This window comes from Mustela erminea, chromosome 19 (genome assembly GCF_009829155.1).
Source record: "Mustela erminea isolate mMusErm1 chromosome 19, mMusErm1.Pri, whole genome shotgun sequence".
In the NCBI taxonomy this organism is placed as follows: Eukaryota; Metazoa; Chordata; class Mammalia; order Carnivora; family Mustelidae; genus Mustela; species Mustela erminea.
The window spans coordinates 13,511,032-13,535,067 of NC_045632.1; the positions used below are offsets into that span (position 1 = coordinate 13,511,032).

At 45.4% G+C, this 24,036-nt stretch overlaps 1 protein-coding gene across 7 annotated transcripts in view; it reads right to left on the bottom strand.

Moving 5' to 3' along the window:
• LOC116579380 (zinc finger protein 329) overlaps positions 1 to 24,036 on the bottom strand; it is a 54,365-nt gene that overhangs the window by 24,478 nt on the left and 5,851 nt on the right. Inside the window, exon 2 of one of the 7 annotated variants that reach the window (XM_032324711.1) lies at positions 13,533 to 16,153. The exons of the other annotated variants lie outside the window; for them this stretch is intronic. Coding sequence (XP_032180602.1) covers positions 14,525 to 16,090 — 1,566 coding nt within the window. The 5' untranslated portion in view covers positions 16,091 to 16,153 and the 3' untranslated portion in view covers positions 13,533 to 14,524. Of the gene's footprint in view, positions 1 to 13,532; positions 16,154 to 24,036 lie in introns of those variants that run through there. 7 annotated transcript variants of the gene reach the window in all.

Here is a 24,036-nt window from a genome sequence, read left to right on the forward strand (position 1 = left end):
AAACCTCTTTATTTGTAAGAGCAACGTGGTTATTTGCAGAGGTTCTAAAAGGACTGGTCTTCATTTTTAACAGACAAGTTGTGCAGTCAAGCACATATCTGAAGTGTCGAACCTGAGAATAAATCCTTCCATACATCGATGCCATTATGTGACACGCCCATCATGAAAGACAGGGATAAACTTCCTTTGGCATCATCTTACCACAAAGCTCACCAAGGGACAGCTGGAACCCATTCTGCAGCTTACAGTCTTGTAGAAAGAAATGAAGGTCCCTGGCAAGCTGGGAAAACTAGCATATTTGAGATGTTCAAGGAAAGAGGAACTGACCCACATGTATATATAGTACAGATGCAGTCTTCATGAGTTTTCTGGGGTTTTTTCACACATTATAAAAAAGAAAACCAGAGTGAACTACAGAAACCACTGGAGGGAGTGAGGCTAGTGAAAACATGGTCCTAGATCCTTAGTAAACCTGCAGGAGGTTCAGAGTCACTGAAGAGAAGCACCATAACCGCGCTGTTTACTCTGGGTAGGAACTACCACTGAAAAAGGCCAGAAACACACTTCTAAGAAAAAAGAAATCAAGAACTAGCAATTGTGCAAACAACAAAAGCTGTTGGTTTCTACACATACCTATGCATCATATGTGACTCTGTTTTCAGAGGTTTCAAGAAAGGATCTAGCCATATAGCTGACATCCACTAATGAAGATCTTTGACCTTGAACTGTCTCCAAGATGCTGCTTTGATGACTTGTGATACTTTGGTTCTCCTTCTGTCCAAAATCTCCTTTCTTTCCCCCTCTGCACATTGTATTCCCAAACCAGCACATTATACTAGGCTCTCGTTTTTATACTGCCTTTCCCTTTCCCAACCTCATGGTTCCTCTGAATCTGCATATTAGACAGCTGATGTCTCACACTCTCAGAGCTCTGCCAGACATTGTACACCGAAGAGCTAAAAAGCTGAATGCCAGCGTCCTACTCTGACAGTACCCACCCACCCATGCTGCTCCTCCCAGTAAATGGGCACTTCACATTCCCAGTGGAGTGGGCCAGAAACGTGGGCCTTACCCCCCATTCTGTGTCTTTTCTCAAAAGTCACATCTAATTTGTCAGCTCTGACTTACAAATTCATCCAGAATCCCACCTCTCTGCAATTCCTCCACTACTGTGATCCAGGCTGGAGTCACTCATTTAAAAGAAAGATATACACATACACGTATATGTAACCTGTTTTCTTCCTGGAGAATGATTTTGGTATAGTTGAAGTCAAACTGAACTGTACATACAATTTTGGGTCCTTTTTTTGTTTTTTCCCAGTTAATATTATGGGTAGTTTCCACATCATTAACATGTCTTTATTAGCAGAAAAAATGGTGCAGTCCCTTTTAAGAACAATTTTGGGTTGAAATTAAAATTTTAAAAATGCAAAGCGTGTGGTAGATCAACATTAAAAATTCAAAACTAGGGGCACCTGGGTGGCTCAGTGGCTTAAAGCCTCTGCTTTCAGCTCAGGTCATGATTTCAGGGTCCTGGGATCGAGTCCATCGGGCTCTCTGGTCAGCAGGGAGCCTGCTTCCCTTCCTCTCTCTCTGCCTGCCTCTCTACCTACTTGTGATCTCTGTCTGTCAAATAAATAAAATCTTAATAATAAAATTCAAAACTAACATTAAGAGGACCTGGCCCTTGGTGTTATTTCATCAAACTTTTGCTCCAATTACATATACATATGGGTTATGAATGTGTGTTTCTTATAATGCCTGGGTCAAACAAAACAAAACAAAGAAAAAGAAAACCCCAGGCTGGAGAAACTCTTAGCCTTTTTGCAAGGACACATGTTCAATATGCCCACTAAAGCACTGTTGGGAACACTGAAAAACTTCAAACTCCCAGATGTGCATCAACGCTGGGGGGAAAGGGGTAATAATTTGTGGCAGCTTCACAAGGTAGAACACCGTACAACAGTGAAAACAGTACATGTGGAAACCAAAGACTGGTGAGAGAAGCAGACTGCAGAAGTTTACATATCAAGCATGTCAATTCCAAACACACACAAACCATACTGGAGGCTACAGGTACTATACAGGGAAAAGCTGTTAGCAGCCTGAAGACAAAGGTTAAGTGTCTGCTAGATGTGTCACAAACCCCTTCTATGATCTTAAGTCTCTTGGGGAGGGCCTGCTCCCTCTTGTGGTCACACTGGGGTGGCCCTTTTTCATTCACTAAACAAATGTTTGCTAAATGCCTACTGTGTGCCAGGTCCTGTTCTAGGCAGGGATCAATCAACACTGGATAAGAGAGGAAGACCCTGTCTGGTGGAGCTGGCTTTCTAGCGGGGAAGACACAAAGAACAAACTGCAAGGTGTCTCCATCACTCACTCTGCAAATTCAGAATGCACACATACGTGGATCCGTTTTCTTAGTTAGCACTGGTGTCTCTGACTGCCCCTATCTCTACCTGCTGTTCAAAACCCAGAAACCAAGCAGATTCTGGGAATACACTGCTCAAGGAAGGCGGCAGGACTGTGACACAAGCTCCTAACCATCTGCACCCCTGTTCTAGAGATCCCGAGGGTTCTGGCCATTACTAGGGGTGCGGTGGGAGACCTGGGACAGAGAACAGATGTGATCTGACACGCACCCCCCCACAGACTCCCAGTGGCTAACAAAGGAACAACAGATGGTGGGGAGGGCAGAGGCAAGGGAGCAGGGAGGAGGTACCTGTTAAAGAGTGAAAAGGGAGTGGTGAAGGGGTTGAAATCTGGAAATACCTTAGAGTTACAGACACGAGATTTTTGGGCAGAGAATATGTGGAAGCTGGGGAAAGAGAAAGATGAAGGTGGACATTGAGGCCTGTGGGTAGAAGGAGTATCCATTTATAAAGCCTGGAAGGACTGGGCTTGGGAGAGACCTGAGGCTTAGCTACGGACCCCAAGGTCTGAGGTGTCCTGTGGGAAGGGGCAACTCCGTCCATGACCGGAGATGGAGGTCAAAACTGGGAGGGCGAATTTAGCGCATAGGAGTACGATGGAAACATTAACACGCACTCCAAAGGTGCAGAGAGGAAAATTGGACTTGGAAGGGGAGGAGGCAGGCCCAAAGAGGAGAAAGCACCCTAGAGAACAGGACCAGGGAAACAGAAAAGGCTGTGCCAGCCCAAACCCTGTGAGGGAGAGGAGGGGCGTCCACCCAGACAGGGAGAGGGCAAGGAGGCAACGCACACCTGCGAGGCGCCGAAACAGCAGGGACGGCTGTGCTTACAAGAGTTCTGACAGCTCTTACAGCTCTTACAAGAACTCTGACGGCTCTGACGGCTCTTACAGCTCTGACTCAAGGTAAGAATGAGTCTCCAGGAGCTTTCCTAGAAAGGCTTATTGAAGCCTATAAAATGTATAGCCCAATCGATCCTGAGGCACCTGAAAATCAGAGGGCAATGAATCTTGCTTTTGCCAGTCAGTCAGCCCCAGATATAAGGAGGAAACTTCAGAAAATCGAAGGATTTGAAGGGAAGAATCTGACTGAGTTAGTGGGAATAGCAGAAAAGGTGTTTAACAACAGGGATGCACAAGAGGATAAAAAACAGACAAAAGAACTGGTTAAGATTTTGGCATTACATGAGGTGGGGAGGAGACGGGTAGGGGATAGTAAATGGAAGGAAAAGCCTAAGCACAGAGAAGGCAGGCGGGAAGACTTAGATTCAGATCAGTGCGCTTACTGTAAGGAAAAAGGACATTGGGCCAAAAGGAAGACAGCAATGCTTGCCACCAGAGACAGAAGGGGCCATGGTTTGGAGCCCCTGCCCAAACCTCAAGTAAAAACTGAAGTGGAGGGGAAATCAGTTGATTTTTTGGTGGACACGGGAGCCCAATTTTCATCATTACTTAAACCTATGGGAAAACTATCTGGAGAGGAAGTTTGGGTACAAGGAGCAAATGGCAGAGAGAGACATAAAAGGACAACAGAAAGGACTTTAAATTTGGCCTCGGGAATAGTTAAACATCGATTTTTGGTCCTCCCTAATGCCCCATATAACTTGATGGGAAGAGATCTCTACAAGTCAAGAGCTGGCATTCAGTTCTCGGAAGGAGACATGACTGTAACCTTGAGACAACCCACTGTACAAGTGCTTATGGCAGCAGTAGATGAATACCTCTTTTACAAGCCAGTCTCAAAACCAGAGGGAACAAAGTGGGGGAGCCTTTTCCAAATCCTACAGGACGAGTTTCCCCAGGTCTGGGCAGAAGGGAAGCCCTGTGGCTTGGCCAAGGAACAACCTCCAGTGGTGGTACAATTAAAGGCGACAGCTATGGCTGTTCGCGTTCAGCGGTACCCCCTTCCCCAGGAAGCAAAGGAAGGGATCAGAAAACACATTAACTGCCTCCGAGGAGACGGGATCCTAGTTCCTTGCAAATCTCCATGGAACACACCTTTGCTGCCCATTAAAAAGGCCGAGACTGGGGAGTACTGACCTGTCCAGGACTTGCGGGAATTTAATAAACAGGTTGAAATATCCACCCGATGGTGCCTAACCCCTATACCCTACTCTCCCTCCTGGGCCCCAAAGGAACTGTGTATACTGTCTTAGATCTCAAGGATGCATTTTTCTGTATATCTTTAGCAAGGGAATCTCAGCCCCTTTTTGCTTTTGAGTTGTCCGACCGACAGAAAGGGTTTCAAGGCCAGCTCACCTGGACAAGACTTCCCCAAGGGTTCAAGAATTTGCCCACTATCTTCGACAAGGCCCTACACGAGTATTTGCCTGAGTACAGAATCTCCAACCCAGGAGTCACTCTTTTACAGTATGTTGATGACTTGCTAGTAACCGCTGAGGACTATGAGTCATGTTTGGGGGGGACGAGAGCTCTCTTACAGACTCTGCAGGAAAAAGGGTATTGGGTGTCAGCGAAGAAAGCACAGCTCTTTCAGAGCCATGCCACTTATCTAGGCTTTGACCTCCATGAGGGAGTGTGTTCACTATCTGAGTCCAGGAAACAGGTGATCACCCCATACCCCCGCCCCATTATGTCCCGAAAAGTGAGGGAGTTTCTTGGGATGGTGGGCTACTGTAGGCTGTGCATACCGTGGTTTGCGGAGATTGCCCGACCTCTCTACGAACTGGCAAAAGGAGGGCTCACTATGATAGAGTGAAAAGCTGTGGCAGGAGCATTTCAGGAATTACAAACAGTCTTACTGAGTGCCCCAGCATTGGCCATCCCAGATGTTACCAAGCCCTTCCAATAGTATGTGGATGAAAAGGCAGGGATTGCCAAAGGAGTTTTAACTCAGACTCTGGGGTCTTGGTGAAGGCCAGTAGCCTATCTTAGCAAGAAACTAGATCCAGTAGCAGCTGGGTTTCCCCCTTGCCTCTGCATAATTGCTGCAATGGCCTTCCTGGTCAAGATGCACGTAAATTGACTTTGGGTCAAAATCTTATCATAACCACCACACACGCTATTGAGGGCCTTCTCTGGACTCCACCAGACCGATGGATGACGAACGCCCGAGTGACGGGGTATCAGGCCCTTCTCCTCAACGAACCAAGAGTGACCTTCCAACCCCCAGCAGTGCTAAATCCAGCTACACTGCTGCCAGAGGAGCTAGCTGACCATCCACAAGACTGTGGGGAGGTCCTAACCCAAGTCACAGAAATAAGGCCGGATCTCAGAGACATTCCCCTCCCCGATGTCAAGATGACTCCGTTCACAGGTGGGAGTAGCTACATGGTCAATGGGAAGAGGTATGCAGGGGCTGCGGTGGTTTCTCCTGAGCAGAAACTCTGGACAGCAGCCCTGGCACATGGAAATTTGGCACAAAAAGCGGAAATGATTGCACTCACTAAGGTACTGCAGATGGCCAAAGGTAAAACCTCCAACATCTATACGGACAGCAGGTATGCCTTTGTTACTCTTCATATACATGGGGCTATTTATAAAGGAAGGGGCCTATTAACAGCAGAAGGAAAAGGAATTAAAAACAGAGGAGAAATATTGGCTCTCCTCCAGGCTATTTGGGACCCAAAAGAGGTGGCTGTTATGCATTGCCCGGGACACCAAAAGGGGACTGATCTGATTTCAAAAGGAAACCACTTAGCAGATCAAGCCGCAAAGCAAGCAGCCCGAGAAACAGTGCAAGAAATGGTTACACTCCCGGCTCCAGCCCTACCAGAAAAAACGAACTATTCAGAAGAAGATTTAAAGTATTTACAGAAATGGTTTAAATTGGACTATGAAGGGTGCCTGGGTGGCTCAGTGGGTTAAAGCCTCTGCCTTCAGCTCAGGTCATGATCCCAGGGTCCTGGATCGAGCCTCACATCGGCTCCCTGCTCAGCAGGGAGTCTGCTTTCTCCTCTTTCTCTCTGCCTGCCTCTCTGCCTACTTGTGATCTCTGTCTGTCAAATAAATAAATAAAAATTTTTAAAAATTGGACTATGAAGGGGACTGGGCTAAGACTAAAGCAGGAAAAATAATTCTTCCTCGAAAACTAGGTAAGAAGTTAGTAGACCAGATACATCAGGGTTCTCATTTGGGGATATGCAAACTCAAGGACCTTACAGGCAAGCAATTCCAGGTTTCTAAATTAGGGCGTATGGTTCAGGATGTAGTTGATAGATGTGCTCAATGCCAGGCAGTTAATGTGGGAAGAACTAAAATGGAAAGAGTGAAAAGAAAAAGAGGTAAGGAACCAGGAATTTATTGGGAAATAGATTTTACAGAAATGAAACCCAGAAAATATGGGCACAAGTATATGTCAGTTTTTATAGATACCTTTTCAGGCTGGGTAGAGGCTTTTTCCACCAAACATGAGACAGCAGGAGTGGTAGCCAAAAAGCTACTAGAAGAAATAATTCCTAGGTTTGGGCTGCCTCTCACGATTGTGTCAGACAATGGCCCTGCATTTGTGAGTTCAGTCTCACAGGCATTGGCCGAGGCTGTGGGCACTAATTGGAAACTACATTGTGCCTATTGGTCTGAGTTCTGGGCAAGTAGAGAGAATGAACCAGACTCTTAAAGAGACCTTGACAAAACTAATTCTGGAGACTGACGGTGGATGGGTGGATCTCCTTCCTATCGCCCTCCTCAGGGCACGATGTACACCCTATTTAAACAAGGTGACACCATTTGAAATAATGTTTGGGAGACCCCCTGCCCTGCTCTGTCCTCGGCTACAGGAGGTTGCCCTAGCAGAAATGACTGATCAGTCTGTACTCCAGTCACTGCAGGCATTACAGTCTGTCTTAAAAAAAAAAGCCCATGCAGGGATCCGGACTGCCCACACTGGGACGGAGACAGAGGTGGAACCACATCCTTACCAACCCGGGGACTTGGTTTGGATACCAAGTGGGGAACTTGGAGCCTCGCTGGAAGGGACCGTTTACTGTTATCCTGACCATCCCCATGGCAGTAAAAGTAGAAGGCATTAGAGCCTGGGTTCATGCAGGTCATGTCAAACGAGCTGAGAATAAGGACGCCCCCCAGAGATGGAAGCTGCAGCCGATAGACCTTGCTGACCATGGACTAAAGTTAAGACTAAAAAAACTGTTAGGAAAAAAAAAACACCTGTTAGTTTATTGTTGCTCCTATTGTTACCTGTTTATGTAAAGTATAGGTGGGAAATTAGATGAATGGAATTAGGTAAAATGGAAAAGGTTATACAAAGTGTTGAATGGCTAACTTATCAGTCGACTGTGTACTACTGTTACTTTTTGGCCCCTGTGTTATAAACGCCCTAATGTCATTTGTAACAAAGAAAATTAGAGCGATAAAATATTAGTCTTACATGCTCAATATAACATAGAACTGGCTGAAGAGTCAAGGATTTGACTAATCTCCAAAGAAAAGGGGGGAATGTAAAGGCCTGGTTGGCCAGAGGGAGCCATTTTGGTGAAGTGAACTTAGATTGACCCTGCCCCTCCCAGAGGAACTTACTTGCAAAGCCTAGATACAAGGGCGGGTCAGGCCAGGTGAAGACATCCAATCAGTGGGGCAAGCATATATTTATTGAGGTGAGTTTAAATCCCATTGGCCACCCGTGTGTGGGCTCAACCACCCCTATAAAGGTTAATACTGCGAGGCTGAGGCTGGGGAGGAGAAGGAGAGCCGATGGAGGAGTAGGAGAGTCGTCCGAGCTGGGAAAGCTGTCAGAGCTGTAAGAGCCATCAGAGCCGTCAGAGCTCTTATAAGAGCTGTCAGAGCTGTAAGAGCCGTGAGAGCCGCCAGTGGCCCCGCCGCCCTGAGCCGCGGCCTCGCCGAGCGGCCTTGCTCGGGTCATTGTCGTTACCTTTTCGTAAGTGACAGCCCTGACCGGTCAGTTTGACTCTTGATGCTTGGCGCGAAATAAAGCTTTGCTTGACCTTCACTTTGTATCAGTCTCATTCCTTTGATCATGGACCCCAACATTACCATTTACAGAAAAGTTTGCTGACCTCTGACGTATAGTGAGATATGATCACTGAATTTTAACTATTGAAAAGTTTGCAAAACCAGAAGATAATACTTCATACGCACTAGGATATCTATAATCCAACACACAGACAATAATAAGTGTGGGGGCGCCTGGGAGGCTCAGTGGGTTAAAGCCTCTGCCTTTGGCTCGGGTCATGGTCCCAGGGTCCAGGGATCGAGGCCCACATTGGGCTCTTTGCTGAGGGCAGAGTCTGCTTTCTCCTCTCTGCCTACCTCTCCGCCTACTTGTGATCTCTTTCTGTAAAATAAATAAATAAAATCTTTAAAAAAAATAGTGTGCAAAGGATGTAGAGAAATCGGAACACTTAGACATTGTTGGTGGGAATCTAAAATGGTACAACTGTGAACAAGTTTGGCAATCCTTCAAAAGCTTAACCAGAGACTTATGTGAACCCAGAAGTTCCACTCCAGTTATCTGCTTAAGAGTGTTGATAGCATAAGTTGACACAAAAACCTGGACATGAAGGGTCATAGTAGCATTATGCATGATAGCCAAAAAGTGGAAACCATGTCCACAGACGAATGAATGAAAGGTGATATAGTCACACAATGGATTATTCTTCAGCCATATAAGGAATGAAGCACTGACACATGCTACATCATGAACTCTGACAACATAATGCTAAATGACAAAACTCAGTCAAAGAGGACTACATATTTTACGATCCCATTTATATGAAATGTCAAGAGAAGTCTAATCTGTGGAGACAGAGAGTAGATTAGTGGCTGTCAGGGGCTGGGAGGAGAGAGAAGGAGAATAGGCTCCCCAGGAGCAGGGCTTGATTCCAGGACCCTAGGGATCATGACCTGAGCTAAAGGCGAACACCTAACTGACAGCGCCACCCAGGTGATCTTTTCTTTAACTTGAAAACTGTTGGGGCGCCTGGGTGGCTCAGTGGGTTAAGCCGCTGCCTTCAGCTCAGGTCATGATCTCAGGGTCCTGGGATCGAGTCCCACATCGGGCTCTCTGCTCAGCAGGGAGCCTGCTTCCTCCTCTCTCTCTGCCTGCCTCTCTGCCTACTTGTGATCTCTATCTGTCAAATAAATAAATAAAATCTTTAAAAAAAAAAAAAAGAAAGAAAATTGCTTAATCTATTTTATCTATTTTATCAAAAATGACCACTGATTCCGCTGAACTGCTTTGGTCACTATTGTAAGGGCCTGGTTAGCCAGAGGAACTTACTTGTAAACCCCAGATATAGGGGCAGGCCAGGCCTGATGGAGACATCCAATCAGTGGGGCGCGCATATATTTACTGTGGTGAGTTGAAATCCCATTTGCCACCTGTGTGTGGCCGGGCTCAACCACCTCTATAAAGGTTAGTCTGTGAGGGGGGGGGGGTAGGAGGAGGAGTTAGAATAGCCATTAGAGTAGTAGGAGGAGTTAGAATAGCTGTTAGGATAGCTGTTAGAATAGACGTTGGGACAGCCGTTAGGGTAGTCTTCAGGAAAGTCGGAGCATTCATCGTACTCATAGGCAGAGGCGCCACAGCAAACGGCCTCGCTACCAGCAGCCTAGCTACAGTAAGCGGCCTCACCACCACTGAGCTGCGGCCCTGCCTCGAGCGGCCTCACTGCCTCCGGCTGTGGCCCCACTGCCCCGGGCCGGGGCCCCACCACGAGCGGCCTTGCCAGAGCAGCCTCATTCCACGGAGCAGCCCTGTCTGGTGAGCGACCTCGTCAGCAGCGGCCTCATCGGGAGTGGCCTCTTCTTGGGAGCAGCCCCGTCCAGGGAGCGGCCTCGTTGGAGTGGCCCTGTCCGGGGAGCAGCCTCGTCTGGAGCGGCCTCGTCGGGAGCAGCGGCAGGGAGATTAGAGTCTGCGTCGTTAGGGCTGTCGTCCTCGTCATCGCCTCTTCGTCGTCAGGAGCAGCCTCGTCCGTCTGGGGAGTGGCCTGTCCTGCGAGCGGCCTCATCCTGGGAGCGGCCTCGTTGGGGGAGCTGCCTCGTGGGGAGAGGCCTCATCCAGAGTGGCCTTGTCCGAAGCAGCCTTCTTGGGAGCGGCCTTGTCGGGGTTGTCGTCGTCTTCTCTTCGTAAGAGAGGGCCCCTACCTGTCGGTTTGATTTTCCATGCTTGGCGCGAAATAAAGTTTTGCTTGACTTTCGCTTTGCATCAGTCTCGTTCCTTTGATCACGGACCCTAACAACTATAAGCTTAGAAGCCTGTATACTTACGTCTTTGCTATTTTTTTCTCCTGGGACTTGGTTATACACACTCTCAACCCGTTTATCTTTTCGTGTCTCAAGTGTTGTCCTTGTAAATGTGGATTTTTTTATTTGGCAAATATGCAGCCTTGCAACCCACACCCAACTTTTCTCCAGTGAAGCAATCTCCCCAATTGTTTCCCATGAAGGGATCCCAATAGCTTTGTTGCCCCTCCCTAGTATTTAACAGGTGGAGGGAGTCTCTCCTCCCTAAATCCTGTTCTCTCTTGGTCCATAACATCACCCACCCTGGCTTCCAGCCTCCCTCCTAAGCCATTTCTTCTTCACCTGGCTAACTCCTTTCTGTTCTTCCCATGATCGACTGCTTCTTTGGTCATCACTCTTGAGTGTTCACTTAACATAATCAGGTCTAACAAGCCTCTTGCCTGCCTCATCGTGCCTGCTCTGATGCCCCCACAATCCCTCCTGCGTCAGTACATACTGCTTTCTGCGTGAGGCAGTCTTCCCTCCTTACCCCTTTGTTAACCTCTCCTCCTCTTACAACTCACATTATGTTTTCATGATTGTTGGATAAATGCCCAACTTGCTCTCTAGCTGGACAGCTCCATGGGGCTGGACATGTCTGTTGTCTTCCACAGGGGATCAATGTGCCAAAAGGAGATACTCACCGAATGTTTGCTGATTTGTATGAACTGGAAGGCATATTCCAAGATATTAATAATGATTGCTGGTAACAAGGGAGATGCTGGATGCAATTTCTTAATTTCGTTATTTTTCTGTACATCCTGAATATTTTTTTTCAGTGAGGAATAATTACTTTAGAAATAGAAAATAAAAAAAGAAGAAGAAGAAGAAAGAAAGAAAGAAAGAAAGGAAGAAAGGAAGAAAAGAAACAGAAAACAAAGATACGCACCCAAGATATGGCTGTCCACTGTTCACTGGTGCTGGCCACCTCCATCTAACTTAGTTCAACAAACATTCATGTGGATGTGCTACAGTATTCTAAGGGCCAGGGATACAGCAGAAACCAAACCAAGAGCTTTACAGGCCAACAGGAAAGATAAACAGGTACAATGAATCATGTATCAATCAGCTGGCAGTCAGTGCCTTGAAGATACATGAAGCAGGGAAGGAGAATGGAGGAGTGTGTGTTGGGCAGGGGCAGTCTCTCTTAAATAGAAAAGTCAGCAAAGAGCTCACTGAAAAGGTGATGTCTGAGTAATGAACTGCAGGTAACGAGGTGATCCCAAAGGTACTGGGGGGAAAGGATCCCCACAAAGTGAACACTGATTGCAGAGGCCCTGAGATAACATGACTGGCATTTGAGGATTTGAGGGAGGCCACTGAGACTGGAACAGACTAACTAAGGGCAATATCAGAGAAGAGGCCTAGGAGGTGACAGAGGCATGAATTAAAACACTGCCAGGCCATGGGGTACCTGGGTGGCTCAGCTGGTTAAGTATATGACTTGATCTCAGTTCTGGTTCTCTCTTTTAAGATTTTACTTACTTATTTGAGAGCAAGCACAGCGGGGAGAGCAGAAGGACAAGCAGATTCTTCATTGAGCTCAGAGCCCGATGCAGGGCTCGATTTCAGTACCCCGAGGTCATAAACTGAGCCAGTATCAAGAGTTGCACATCTGACCAACCAAGTCACCAGGGTGCTCCTCAGCTCCAACTTCTGGTTCCATCATCACCCCTCCTCTAACTCTGACCCTATAAGGGCTCCTGTGATGACACTGTCACCACCAGATAACTCAGGATCATCTCCACATTGCAAGATCTGGATTCCATCATGTAGCCTTCCAACAGGTGTTCCTGATTGTTGTATTGAAGAATTGCAACCCAGCCTGTGTGAGGATGAAGAAGACATTGGGTCTGCACATATGGTTAAAACTAGTCATATTGGGGGCGTCTGGGTAGCCTGGTCAGCTCAACATCTGCCTTTGGCTGTCATCCCAGGGCCTGGGATTGAGCCCCACATCTGAGCAGGGATCCCGTTTCTCCCTCTCCCCGGGCTTGTGCTCTCAAATAGAATCTGTTAGAAACAAAAGCCAATAAAACAATAAACTATTGTTTTGGCCATGTACTGGTCATGAGTTGGGCAGGGCTTTTAAGGGGCAATGCACGAGACTCCTCACAGTCCATCAACCTCACAGTTTCAGCTGTTAGCCCTACGTACCCAGCTGCAGTATCTCCAAAGCAAACGAAGAGATTTTCTTCTATATTGCCCCAAGGAGCTCCTTTTCTTAACTAGTATGGAAGGGAAATGTAAATTGGCAGTGGCCCTGCTGGAGTTTCAGGAAGAAGCAAGCAAAAAGAGCAAAAGAAGAGAGAAAAAGGGCTGGTGAAAATTTCCTATAATGCTTGTGTTAGTTTTCTATCACTGCCATAACAAATTACCACAAACTTAGCAGCTTAAAACAACACAAACTTATTATCTCATTTATTATCTCACAGCCTTTATTCCATGGCTCTCAAGGGGAGCCACCCACAGGGCTCTGAGGCTATGCCAACCAGCTGCGGCCAGCACTGTATTTCCACAGGTGGGACGTCCCTATGTGGCCAGCACTGTATTTCCACAGGTGGGACGTCCCCAGATCATCCTACACCTCTCCCTGGCCTCCTACTCCTCATTTTCCGAGACCCATCCTCTCCTCACAATGACCTCCAAGTCTCAAAGAAGGAAGTTATTCCTATTCCCCTAACCATGGGATGCTCTCACATGAGAGAAAACTTCTTCCCAGATGTTCCCCATCTGTGCTTACAGTGGCCCTGTGACCCTTCTGGTAACAAAAGATCCAAAGAAACCCAAAATTTCCCTTCCTCTGGCTCCCTCTTTGTACTCCTTATCAAATTATTATAGCAACAAAGTATGGCTTATAAGAGAAAAAAAATCATACATGATTGTAGGCCCCAAGAAAACCACATTTATTTCTCCATGACCAATATCCAGTCTACATCCACATGTGTACATACCTTTACATGGCAGTAATAACAGCAAGTCTTCTATTTTACGCCTCTTTTACTGTTGTTCTTGCCTACCATATTATAAGCATTTTCAGCACGGTAACAAAACCTTCATAATTATGGTTCAGCATGGCTGCATAGAACAAATTAGAAATGTCCTGGATGAACAATGGGGGGAGGTGATAACAGAAACATAGGAACTTATTATATTTTTATTTCCACAACTAAAATAACACATCCCATTTCTCAACAGCAGCCCTTTCCATGTTGGTACAAGCCAGCTTCAGTCCTCACAGGGACAATTTCATTGTTGACTCACAAGCAACAACCTCATTCAGTCGCCCCTTCCGAAACAAATCCTTTGTGCTTGAGAGGATTGTGACATAGGCAGACATACAAACAGCAAAATCTAACTACAGTTCTGTGGTTGCCATAGGGTAGAGAATTGTGTGCAGGCTATCACCAGGATGTCTTCGCTGACACAGAGTAGACGGTATGAGCTGCCAAAAGCTTTTCTCACTGATTATACTGGATCCTACTAAGAGTTTGCTTATGTACAAGGCTGACATTCCTTATTAACGGGTTCCACAGACCAATTACTTACTGAATGCATTCACAGCCTCTTTACTGTTTAAGCACTCTGACGCATCTCCAGGAAGCATCTTGCTGACATTCACAGATTTTATTCCAGTGTGTGTGCTGTTACATTTGGTATTGGCTACATAATTCCTGAAGGCTTTTCTACACTTATTACCATCCTGCTTTCCCCAGGAGTTGCTTACTGTACAGATTTAAGAGTATGGCTAAGGAAAGCCTCACACTCAGTAATTCACTGGGTAGCTCAAAGACTCCTGTTCTACCCCTGAAGACATTCCTCCTTCATTCAGCTTTCTGAGACCAAGGCAGGAGACGAATGTGGCCCACATTCATCATATTTCCATGGGTTGCTCTCCAGAGTGTGTTCTTTGATGTCGGATGAGGGAAGAGCTCCTTCTGAATGTCTTCCCACACTGAGGACACTGGCTGGAACCCTCTCTGCTGTGGAGTCTCTGATGTACTGCCAGGTGAGAGTTCTGCTTGAAGGACTTTCCACATTCAGGACACTGGTATGGGGTCTCCTTTGTGTGAATTCTCTGGTGCTTGGTCAGACAGGAGCTATCCCTGAAAGCTTTGCCACACTGATTACACTCATAGGGCTTCTCACCAGTATGAGTCCTCTGGTGCCGGATGAGGCCAGCAATGTTTCTGAAAAGTTTATGACACTGGTTACAGCCATAGGGCTTCTCACCAGTATGAATCCTCTGGTGCCGAATGAGGTAAGCACTCTCAATGAATGTTTTCCCACACTCTTTACATTCGTAGGGTTTCTCCCCAGAGTGGATTTTTTGATGTACAATGAGGTGAGAGTTTCGGTTGAAGGACTTCCCGCACTCCACACATTCAAAGGGTTTCTCTCCAGTGTGAGTCCTCTCATGCTGGGTAAGGTATGAGCCATCCCGGAAAGCCTTTCCACATTTGCTACATTCATAGGGCTTCTCCCCAGTGTGGATTCTGAGATGCACAGTGAGATGGGAGATGTCAGTGAAAGGTTTTCCACACTCATTACACCTATATGGTTTTTCTCCTGTATGAGTCCTTTGATGCAAAATCAGAGACGAATTTCGGTTGAAGGTTTTCCCACATTCTAGACATTCATAAGGTTTCTCACCAGTGTGAATTCTCTGGTGTTGTGTGAGAGCTGACCCATCACTGAAGGCTTTCCCACATTTATTGCATTTATAGGGCTTCTCTCCTGTATGGATTCTTTGATGTACAATCAGGTTATAGTTCTTGGAAAATGATTTTCCACATTCATTACAGGTATAAGGTTTCTCTCCAGTGTGAGTTCTGTGATGCAGAACAAGAGAAGAGTTCCGTTTGAAGCATTTGCCACATTCAGTGCATTTATACAGTTTCTCTCCAAGGTGATTTCTCCTGTTTTCATTAAGAGATGAATTCAGGGTAAAGATGTCCCCAAAGTCCTTACCTTCATACAGTTTCTTCCCTCTTTTCACTATTTTTTCTTCACCAAGAGGGGTAAAATGGTTGAAAGATTTACCACTTTCAGGGTATTTATAAGGTTTCTCTCTCGTTTGATCTCTTCCAAGTTGAAAAACTTCCACAGAGTGGTTGAAGGCTTTTCCACATGTGTCACTGTCACTATTTCGCTTAGCTACATAATTTTTCTGACAACTCTGTAAAGCTGGGTCACAATCCAAACTTTTAACATCTGAATCACATATATGAAAACCATTTGTAGGTACTCTCTTAGATGGCAGAAGGTCTGAGCTTGCACTCAAATGCTCTCCAAGTCCAGAATATTGACAGATTGCTTCCTGAGCCCCTGGTTTCTCCTGAGTTAAAGCTGATTGCCTCAAATAACCCTCCCGGTTCTTACAGTCCCAATTATCACCTAGAATGGAAAGATGGGGACCCTCTCTTGTAAATCCTTCCATTTCCACGTCACAGGTTGGTTCTTCCTCAGAAATATTCTGTCATTTTCAATCTCATGTCTCAGGCTGAAAAGTAAACAATGAAAAAGACAGACTTAAGTACGTAAAGCTATACCTGGAAGAGGAATAAAAAATAATGACAAGCCAGGTATGTGGATCCATATTTTTATTTTTTTTAATTTTTTTTTAAGTTTTTATTTATTTATTTGACAGAGAGAGAGAGATCACAAGTAGGCAGAAAGGCAGGCAGAGAGAGAGGGGGAAGCAGGCTCTCCGCTGAGCAGAGAGCCCGACACAGGGCTCGATCCCAGAACCCTGAGATCATGACCTGAGCCAAAAGCAGAGGCTTAACCTACTTGGCCACCCAGGCGCCCCCATACATACCACATCTTAGCCATTCATCTATCAGTGGGCACTTGGGTTGCTTCCATATCTTGGCTATTATAAATAATACTGCAATGAATAGTAGGGCATATATTTTTTCCAATTAGTGTTTTGTTTCCTTTTTGGAGGTAAATAACCAGTAGTGGAATTACTACATCATACGGCATTTTTGTTTTTAATTTCTTGAGGAAACTCCGTTCTGTTTTAGACAGAGGCTGAACCAATTTACATTTGTGGGTATTTTGACTTCTTCAAACTAACACCTGTACAAGGGGAAGGTAAAGAGAGTCAAGAGACGGAGCCAAGAACAGTTTCAAAGACCTATATGGCATCTTCATTCCCCTAGAGAACAAGCAGGAGGAACAGTACAAACAAGTATCACCAAAAGAATGAAACTGAGATGTAGGAGACCAGAGGTCAGGGGTCACTGCTCACATTGGAACACCATCTTGGCTATTGTGTGCTAGCCCCTTCCACCCACTGCCCACATCGACATTCAATACATATTTTCAAGACCCAACCTCACCATGTGCTTATGATAGTGCTGAATGAGCAGTTTCACCCCAGCTTTGTAGTCAGAGTTCTGTCTCCATGGATGGGACAAAGCATAAACTTGAAGACATGAAGGTTTGAAAGTCCTAGATCTGTCACGCTGCAGGGTTACTATGAGAGTTAGATCATGTCTAACACTGCCTCTGACCTCGGGAATGGACGGCATTTTGTATGTGGCTGCTAGTGTCTCCACCATTATTGATCGTCCTCTAACCAACCCCTTACCCCTTTGATATCATGATAACAAGACAACTGGCTCCTCGTTTCTTTTAAGCAAAATGAAATTTGCTCCTTACCTCAGAAAGAAGTATTTTTTTTTTTAACTCTAGATGGAGAAAAATACCGACACAAAATCAAAGTTTAAATTACATAGGATACCTTCATGATCAATAAACATAAACCACACAGATAAAGAATAATAAATTTAATATCAACATTTTAAATTTCCTCACAAAAACAAAAACAAGTAAGAGCCAAAACACAGGGGCAAATGAAGAAATAATGTCATAATATATAAAAGAGACAAAGGAAAAGTGCCTAAGATCTATAAAGAATTCTTACAAAACAGCACATAAAGGGGAAAAGGGACACCAAAAGGCACTTTATAGAAAACACAAATATCCTGAAAACATGAGTATCAGCTCACTTTTCATACAAGTGAAAATAAAACAAGGCATGAGAATATAAAGCTTAGGCACCTCATGGAAAAGAGTGTTGGTGGGCATGTAAAGTGGTCAGTACACTCAGCAATACAGAATGGTAGCAACATCAAAACATAAAATGGGGGGCGCCTGGGTGGCTCAGTGGGTTAAAGCCTCTGCCTTCGGCTCAGGTCATGATCCCAGGGTCCTGGGATGGAGCCCCGCATCGGGCTCTCTGCTCAGCAGGGAGCCTGCTTCCCCTTCTCTCTCTGCCTGCCTCTCTGCCTACTTGTGACCTCTATCTGTCAAATAAATAAATAAAATCTTTTTTTTTTTAAAGATTTTATTTATTTATTTGACAGACAGAGATCACAAGTAGGCAGAGAGGCAGGCAGAGAGAGAGAGGGAAGCAGGCTTCCCGCGGAGCAGGGAGCCCGATGCGGGGCTCGATCCCAGGACCCTGAGATCGTGACCCGAGCCGAAGGCAGCAGCCCAAACCACTGAGCCACCCAGGCGCCCCAATAAATAAAATCTTTAAAAAAAAAAAAAAAACAACATAAAATGGGCACATTCCAATGTCCAGCAATTCCACATGTAGGCATCTCATACTGAGAAGCAGGAGTCCCAAGCATAAGTGGGTATCAATCTATACCTAGGAAGACAGTCTTAAAGACCAACAGAGAGAAAAAAGAACACTGGGGAAGGAGTAAAAAGTATCTTAACAGATTTTTTTTTTTAAGTTTTATTTGAAAGAGAGCATGAGAGGAGGGAGGGTCAGAGGAAGAAGCAGAATCCCCACTTAGCAGGGAGCCTGAAGTGAGACTCGATCCTGGGACTCCAGGATCATGACCTGAGCTGAAGACAGTTGCTTAACCAACTGAGCCACCCAGGCGTCCAACAGATCACTTAATAGCAAAAGTAGAAACCTGAAAGTAATGGAAGGTCATTTTAAAGGTGCTGAGGGGAGGGGCGCCTGGGTGGCTCAGTGGGTTAAGCCTCTGCCTTTGGCCCGGGTTGTAGTCTCAGGGTCCTGGGATCGAGCCCCGCATCAGGCTCTCTGCTTGGTGGGGAGTCTGCTTCCCCCTCTCCCTCTGCCTGCCTCTCCGCCTACTTGTGATCTTTGTGTCAAATAAATAAAATCTATTTTTTATAAAAAAGTGCTAAGGGAGATATGAGGAATTTGAGAGGCAAAGTGGGGGGCTTGGGGGGAAGGGAAGAAAAAAAAATGAAACAAGATGGGATCAGAAGGGAGACAAACCATAAGAGACTCTTAATCTCACAAAACAAACTGAGGGTTGCCGGGGGCAGGGGGCTATAGAGAAGGTGGTTGGGCTATGGATATTGGGGAGGGTATGTGTTATGATGAGTGCTGTGAAGTGTAAGCCTGAGGACCCACAGACCTGTACCCCCGGGGCAAATAACACATTACATGTTAATTTTAAAAATGTGGAGAAAAAAATAAAAATAAAAGCATCCGATTAGGGGGAAAAAAGTGCTGAGGGGGAAATACTCTCAGATACACTACTGCATGGGGTAAGACAAAGACAACTTCAGAAAAGCAAGAGTTTATCTCCAAGGATACTAGCCAAAACAATTAGGAAAAGTTGGGGGTGCCTAGGTGGTTCAGAGGGTTAAGCCTCTGCCTTTGGCTCAGGTCATGATCTCAGGGTCCCGGGATCAAGCCCCGCATCGGGCATCGGGCTCCCTGCTCAGCAGGGAGCCTGCTTTCCCCTCTCTCTCTGCCTGCTTGTGATCTCCCTCTCTCTCTCTCTGTCAAATAAATAAATAAAATCTTAAAAAAAAAAAAGAATTAGGAAAAGTTGTTCTTCACAGGGGGGAAAAAAAGAGAAAAAAAGAGAAGGAAATGATGAAAATGTATTTAAATCAAATCCAATGTATCAAATGCAACATCACAAAAACGCAGCAGTAACAATGACGGGGAGTTAACAACAGGATGGACTAAAATGTCAAATGCCAATGCGTTTTGAGATGGGAAAGGCATAACAAAATTAAGAGTCCTGACATCCATCCATTGGTCAGAATTCACATTAGACCTAGTCAAATCAGAAATAAGAGAATAAATACAATGTAAAACTTCCAAACCCACAGAGCAGTGGTTTTTCAACCAGACTCAGTGTTACTCACCAAAGGACATCTGATAATGTGTGAAAACGTTTTAGGTTATCATGAATTGGGGGGGGGGGGGGGCACATGCTACAGGAATCTAGGAAGCAGAGGCCAGGAATGCTGCTAAACACCTTTAAATACACAGGATAGTCCCTCAAAACACAGAATGGCCCAGCCCCAAGTGTCAATAGTGCTGAGGTAGAAAGCCCCTGTTGTAGTAAGACAGAATGAAGGAGAGAATGTAATTAGCTAGCTTGACCCACAGCAGGATGAAGAGCCACAAAACAACAGTTAGAGCCAAACAAGTGCTTTCTGAGTGCAAGTAGGACATTTGCTAACACTGCCAATAAATCCGGCCAAAGAACAAGTTCAAACAAAGTAAGACCACAGTATGACACAGACCATGCAGCCTGCTTTTTATTTTTAAGATTCTTATTTATTTGAGTGAGCAAGCGAGAGAAAGAGCACAGTGGGGAGTGGGGGGAAGCAAAGGGAGAGGGAGCAGCAGACTCTCCCCTGAGCAGGGAGCCCAAAGAGTGTGTGTGTGTGTGTGTGTGTGTGTGTGTGCACGCGCGCGCGTGTGTGTGTGTGTGTGTGTGTTTTAAGGATTTGATTTATTTATTTGACAGGGAGAGACGCAGTGAGAGAGGGAACACAAGCAGGGGAAGTGGGAGAGGGAGGAGGAGGGAGTCTGATGCAGGGCTCTATCCCAGGACTCTGGGGTCATGACCTGAGCAGAAGGCAGACGCTTAAATCACTGAGCCACCCAGGCATCCCAGACCCCAACCTCTTAACTAGAAATGTGGTCAAGTTAAGAACCAGTGGCAGAAAGAAAACCAAATACAAGAAAAACATTAAGTAAAACAAAGTTCTACTTATTGGGAAAAACAAAAACCTATTTCTCAGAATTCAGAGATCAAAGAGAAATCTCAACAGAAATTAGAAAACACCTAGAACCAAACTGAACAGTGGAAATGGTATATCTCAAAACATGTGGCAAATCAGGATGCAGCTAACACCATTCCTCAGGAAATATTGACCTTTAAGATTTATGTTTAAAAAAAAGACAAATATATAAAATCTTTAAAAAAATAAAAAATAAATAAAAAAGACTAAGTCACGGTTCAACTTAAGACTTATGGGAAAGAGCGAAGGAGTAAGCCAACAGGAATAGAAGGAAGGTGATAATAAAGGTAACAGCAGAAATTAAAGAACAAAAAATAAAGAATATACAAGAAGATAAAGAAAACCAGGTGCCTGGGTGGCTCAGTGGGTTAAAGCCTCTGCCTTCAGCTCAGGTCATGAACCCGGGGTCCTGGGATCGAACCCCACATTCGGGCCCTCTGCTCAGCATGGAGCCTGCTTCCCTTCCTTTCTCTCTCTTCCTGCCTCTCTGCCTACTTGTGATCTCTGTCAAATAAATAAATAAATAAATCTAAAAGGAAAAAAAAAAAAAAAAAAGAAAAGAAAAGAAAAGAAAGAAAACCAAATCTGTTATCTGAAAACCAAGTCTGTTATTTGAAAGACATACTTTGGCAAGAGTGACCCAAGAAAAAGAGAAGGCACACATTAGCACTATCAATCATGGAAAGGGGATTTAACTAAGACACAGAAGAAAGTTACCAAAATGGCAACATTGGATTTACCCTAAGAATGTAAGGACTGTAAAACATTAGAATGTTTAGGGGCACCTGGATGGCTCAGTCATTAAGTGTCTGCCTTCAGCTCAGGTCAGGATCCCATGGTCCTGGGATAGAGCCCTGCATCAGGCTCTCTGCTCCTTCTCTTCCACTTCCCCTGCTTGTATTCCCTCTCTCACTGCATCTCTCCCTGTCAAATAAATCAAATCCTTAAAACACACACACACACACACACACACACACAAATTAGAATGTCTACTAATGTAACTCCCCATATCTTCTGAAAAAAGTAAAAAACAGTCCCCTACACCATGTCTCAATAAACTAAGTAATTTGAGGAAATCTCACCCAAACTCGTGACCAAACTGCTCTCAGATTCAAGTCGTAGACCCCCTTAACCTATATCAATAAATTCAGAAAGTGCTTTAAGGAAACTCAACTCTTGATGAAAATTTCTAACAATTAGGGACACAAGGAATCAAAGTAAACATCACACCTAATGTGAAAACACCTGCTACATCCACAGCATTCAACGCTGATATGGAGGGGCTAGGTGGGCAGTAGGACCATGTCCCAAAATGTTACTCCTGAACGTTTTGCATTCCTCACCTACAGAAAAGGCCTCCTAAGGCTGCCCTGCCACCATACTGCATGTTTCCCATACTGGGTCTCCTGAGTACACTGGGGCCTGGGTGGCCTGTGGAGGTCCCGTGAAGACAAGAGATAGAGAGCACCTTACTTCGGGTCTGTAGGGGAAGGATGCATTTGTGTTCTTAAAAGAAATGAGTCAGACATATATACACCATGATATCACTTGGGGAAATTTTCTAGACACACATATTCTGCAAGTAATGCCCTAGCAAGACACCTACCAAAGCTGTGATCACGACTGTCGTGGGCACATGGAGAATGGACCTTGAAGAGCAAAGGGAACACCCATTCAATCTATAATAGCTACCTCCTTTATTGCGAGTTAGACACCACTAAGAAAGTGAAAAGTTGGGCACCTGAGTGGCTCAGCTGGTTAAGAGACTGCCTTCAGCTCAGGTGACAATTCCCAGGGTCCTGGGATCAAGCCCCAAATTGGGCTCCTTGCTCAACAGGGAGCTTGCTTCTCCTTCTCCCTCTCCCTTTATCTGCTACTCTGCCTGCCTGTGCGCGCTCTCCCTCTCGCTCTGTCAAATAAATGAATAAAATTATTTTAAAAAGTGAAATGTTGGGACGCCTGGGTGGCTCAGTTGGTTAAGCAGCTGCCTTCGGCTCAGGTCATGATCCCAGCGTCCTGGGATCGAGTCCGACATCGGGCTCCTTGCTTGGCAGGGAGTCTGCTTCTCCCTCTGCCTCTGCCTGTGTTCGCTCTCTCTCCCTCTCTCTCTCTCTGACAAATAAATAAAAAATCTTTAAAACTTAAAAAAAATAGCAGCACTTCAGAGTGGACGGAAAGCCGCCACATCTGACTCACACGCCCTGTGGGGGAGGCGGACTGTGCCCACCGCACTCCCAGCGATGAGGAGTGGCACTTTGTTAGGGCCAAGTGGAGACTTGAACCTGGGGCCTCAGGCAGCACATCTTGAACCCTTTCACTCCACGGCTGCCTCCTAAGAGGGTGGCAGGGAGGCCGGACCCCGGGGTCCTCAGGCTGGGGGCCTTTCCATCCGCCCGCTTTTCCCTCACTCCCTCTCCGGGAGCAGGAGCTGCTCGGGATTTTGGGGAGGGAGGGTTTCCGGGGCCCCTGGGCGGGTGCGGCTCACATTGCATTGTGTTTATGACCATGTAGCTCATGTTGAAAATTAAAGTTTTTGGCTTTTCTTAAAAAAAAAAAACTTAAAAAAAAAAAGTGAAATGTTAACCCATCAAATGGGAGAAACTATTTACAAAGCATATGACTAATAATGGACTTATATATAGAAGATATAAAAAAAAACTCTAACAACTAAAAAACAAAACAACTCAAATTTTAAAAAGAGGCAATGGATGTGAACAGGCATTTCTCTAAAGAAGACATACAGATGGCCAATAAGCACATGAAAAGATGATCAATATCATGGTCATTGGAGAAATGCTAATCAAAACCACAGTGAGATACCACTTCATAACCATGAGTGTGGTCAATATAAAAAACAGACAATAACAGGGCACCAGGCTGGCTCAGTCAGTTGAGCGTCCGACTCTTGGTTTTGGCTCAGGCCATGATCTCAGGGTTGTGGGATCAAGCCCCACATATGCTGCTTGGGAGTCTGCTTGGGATTCTCCCCCTTTCTGTTTCCCTCCTCCTCTCCTCTGACCCTCTAAGATAGATAAATAAATAAACAAATAAATAAATAAATAAAATCTTAAAAAAAAAGTTTAAGATAGTTATGTTAAACTTTATCAACTCTATTCCTGGTTTTCTACTCAGGAAAAATGCAAACATATGTCCAACACATAAACTTGTACACGAATTACAAGTTGATAGCGGCACTATTCATGATAAACAAAAAGTAGAAACTCAAATAAAGGGGTGCCTAGGGGAAGCCTGGGGGGCTCAGTGGGTTTAAGCCTCTGCCTTCGGCTCAGGTCATGATCTTAGGATCCAGCCCTGCACTGGGCTTTCTGCTCAGCAGGG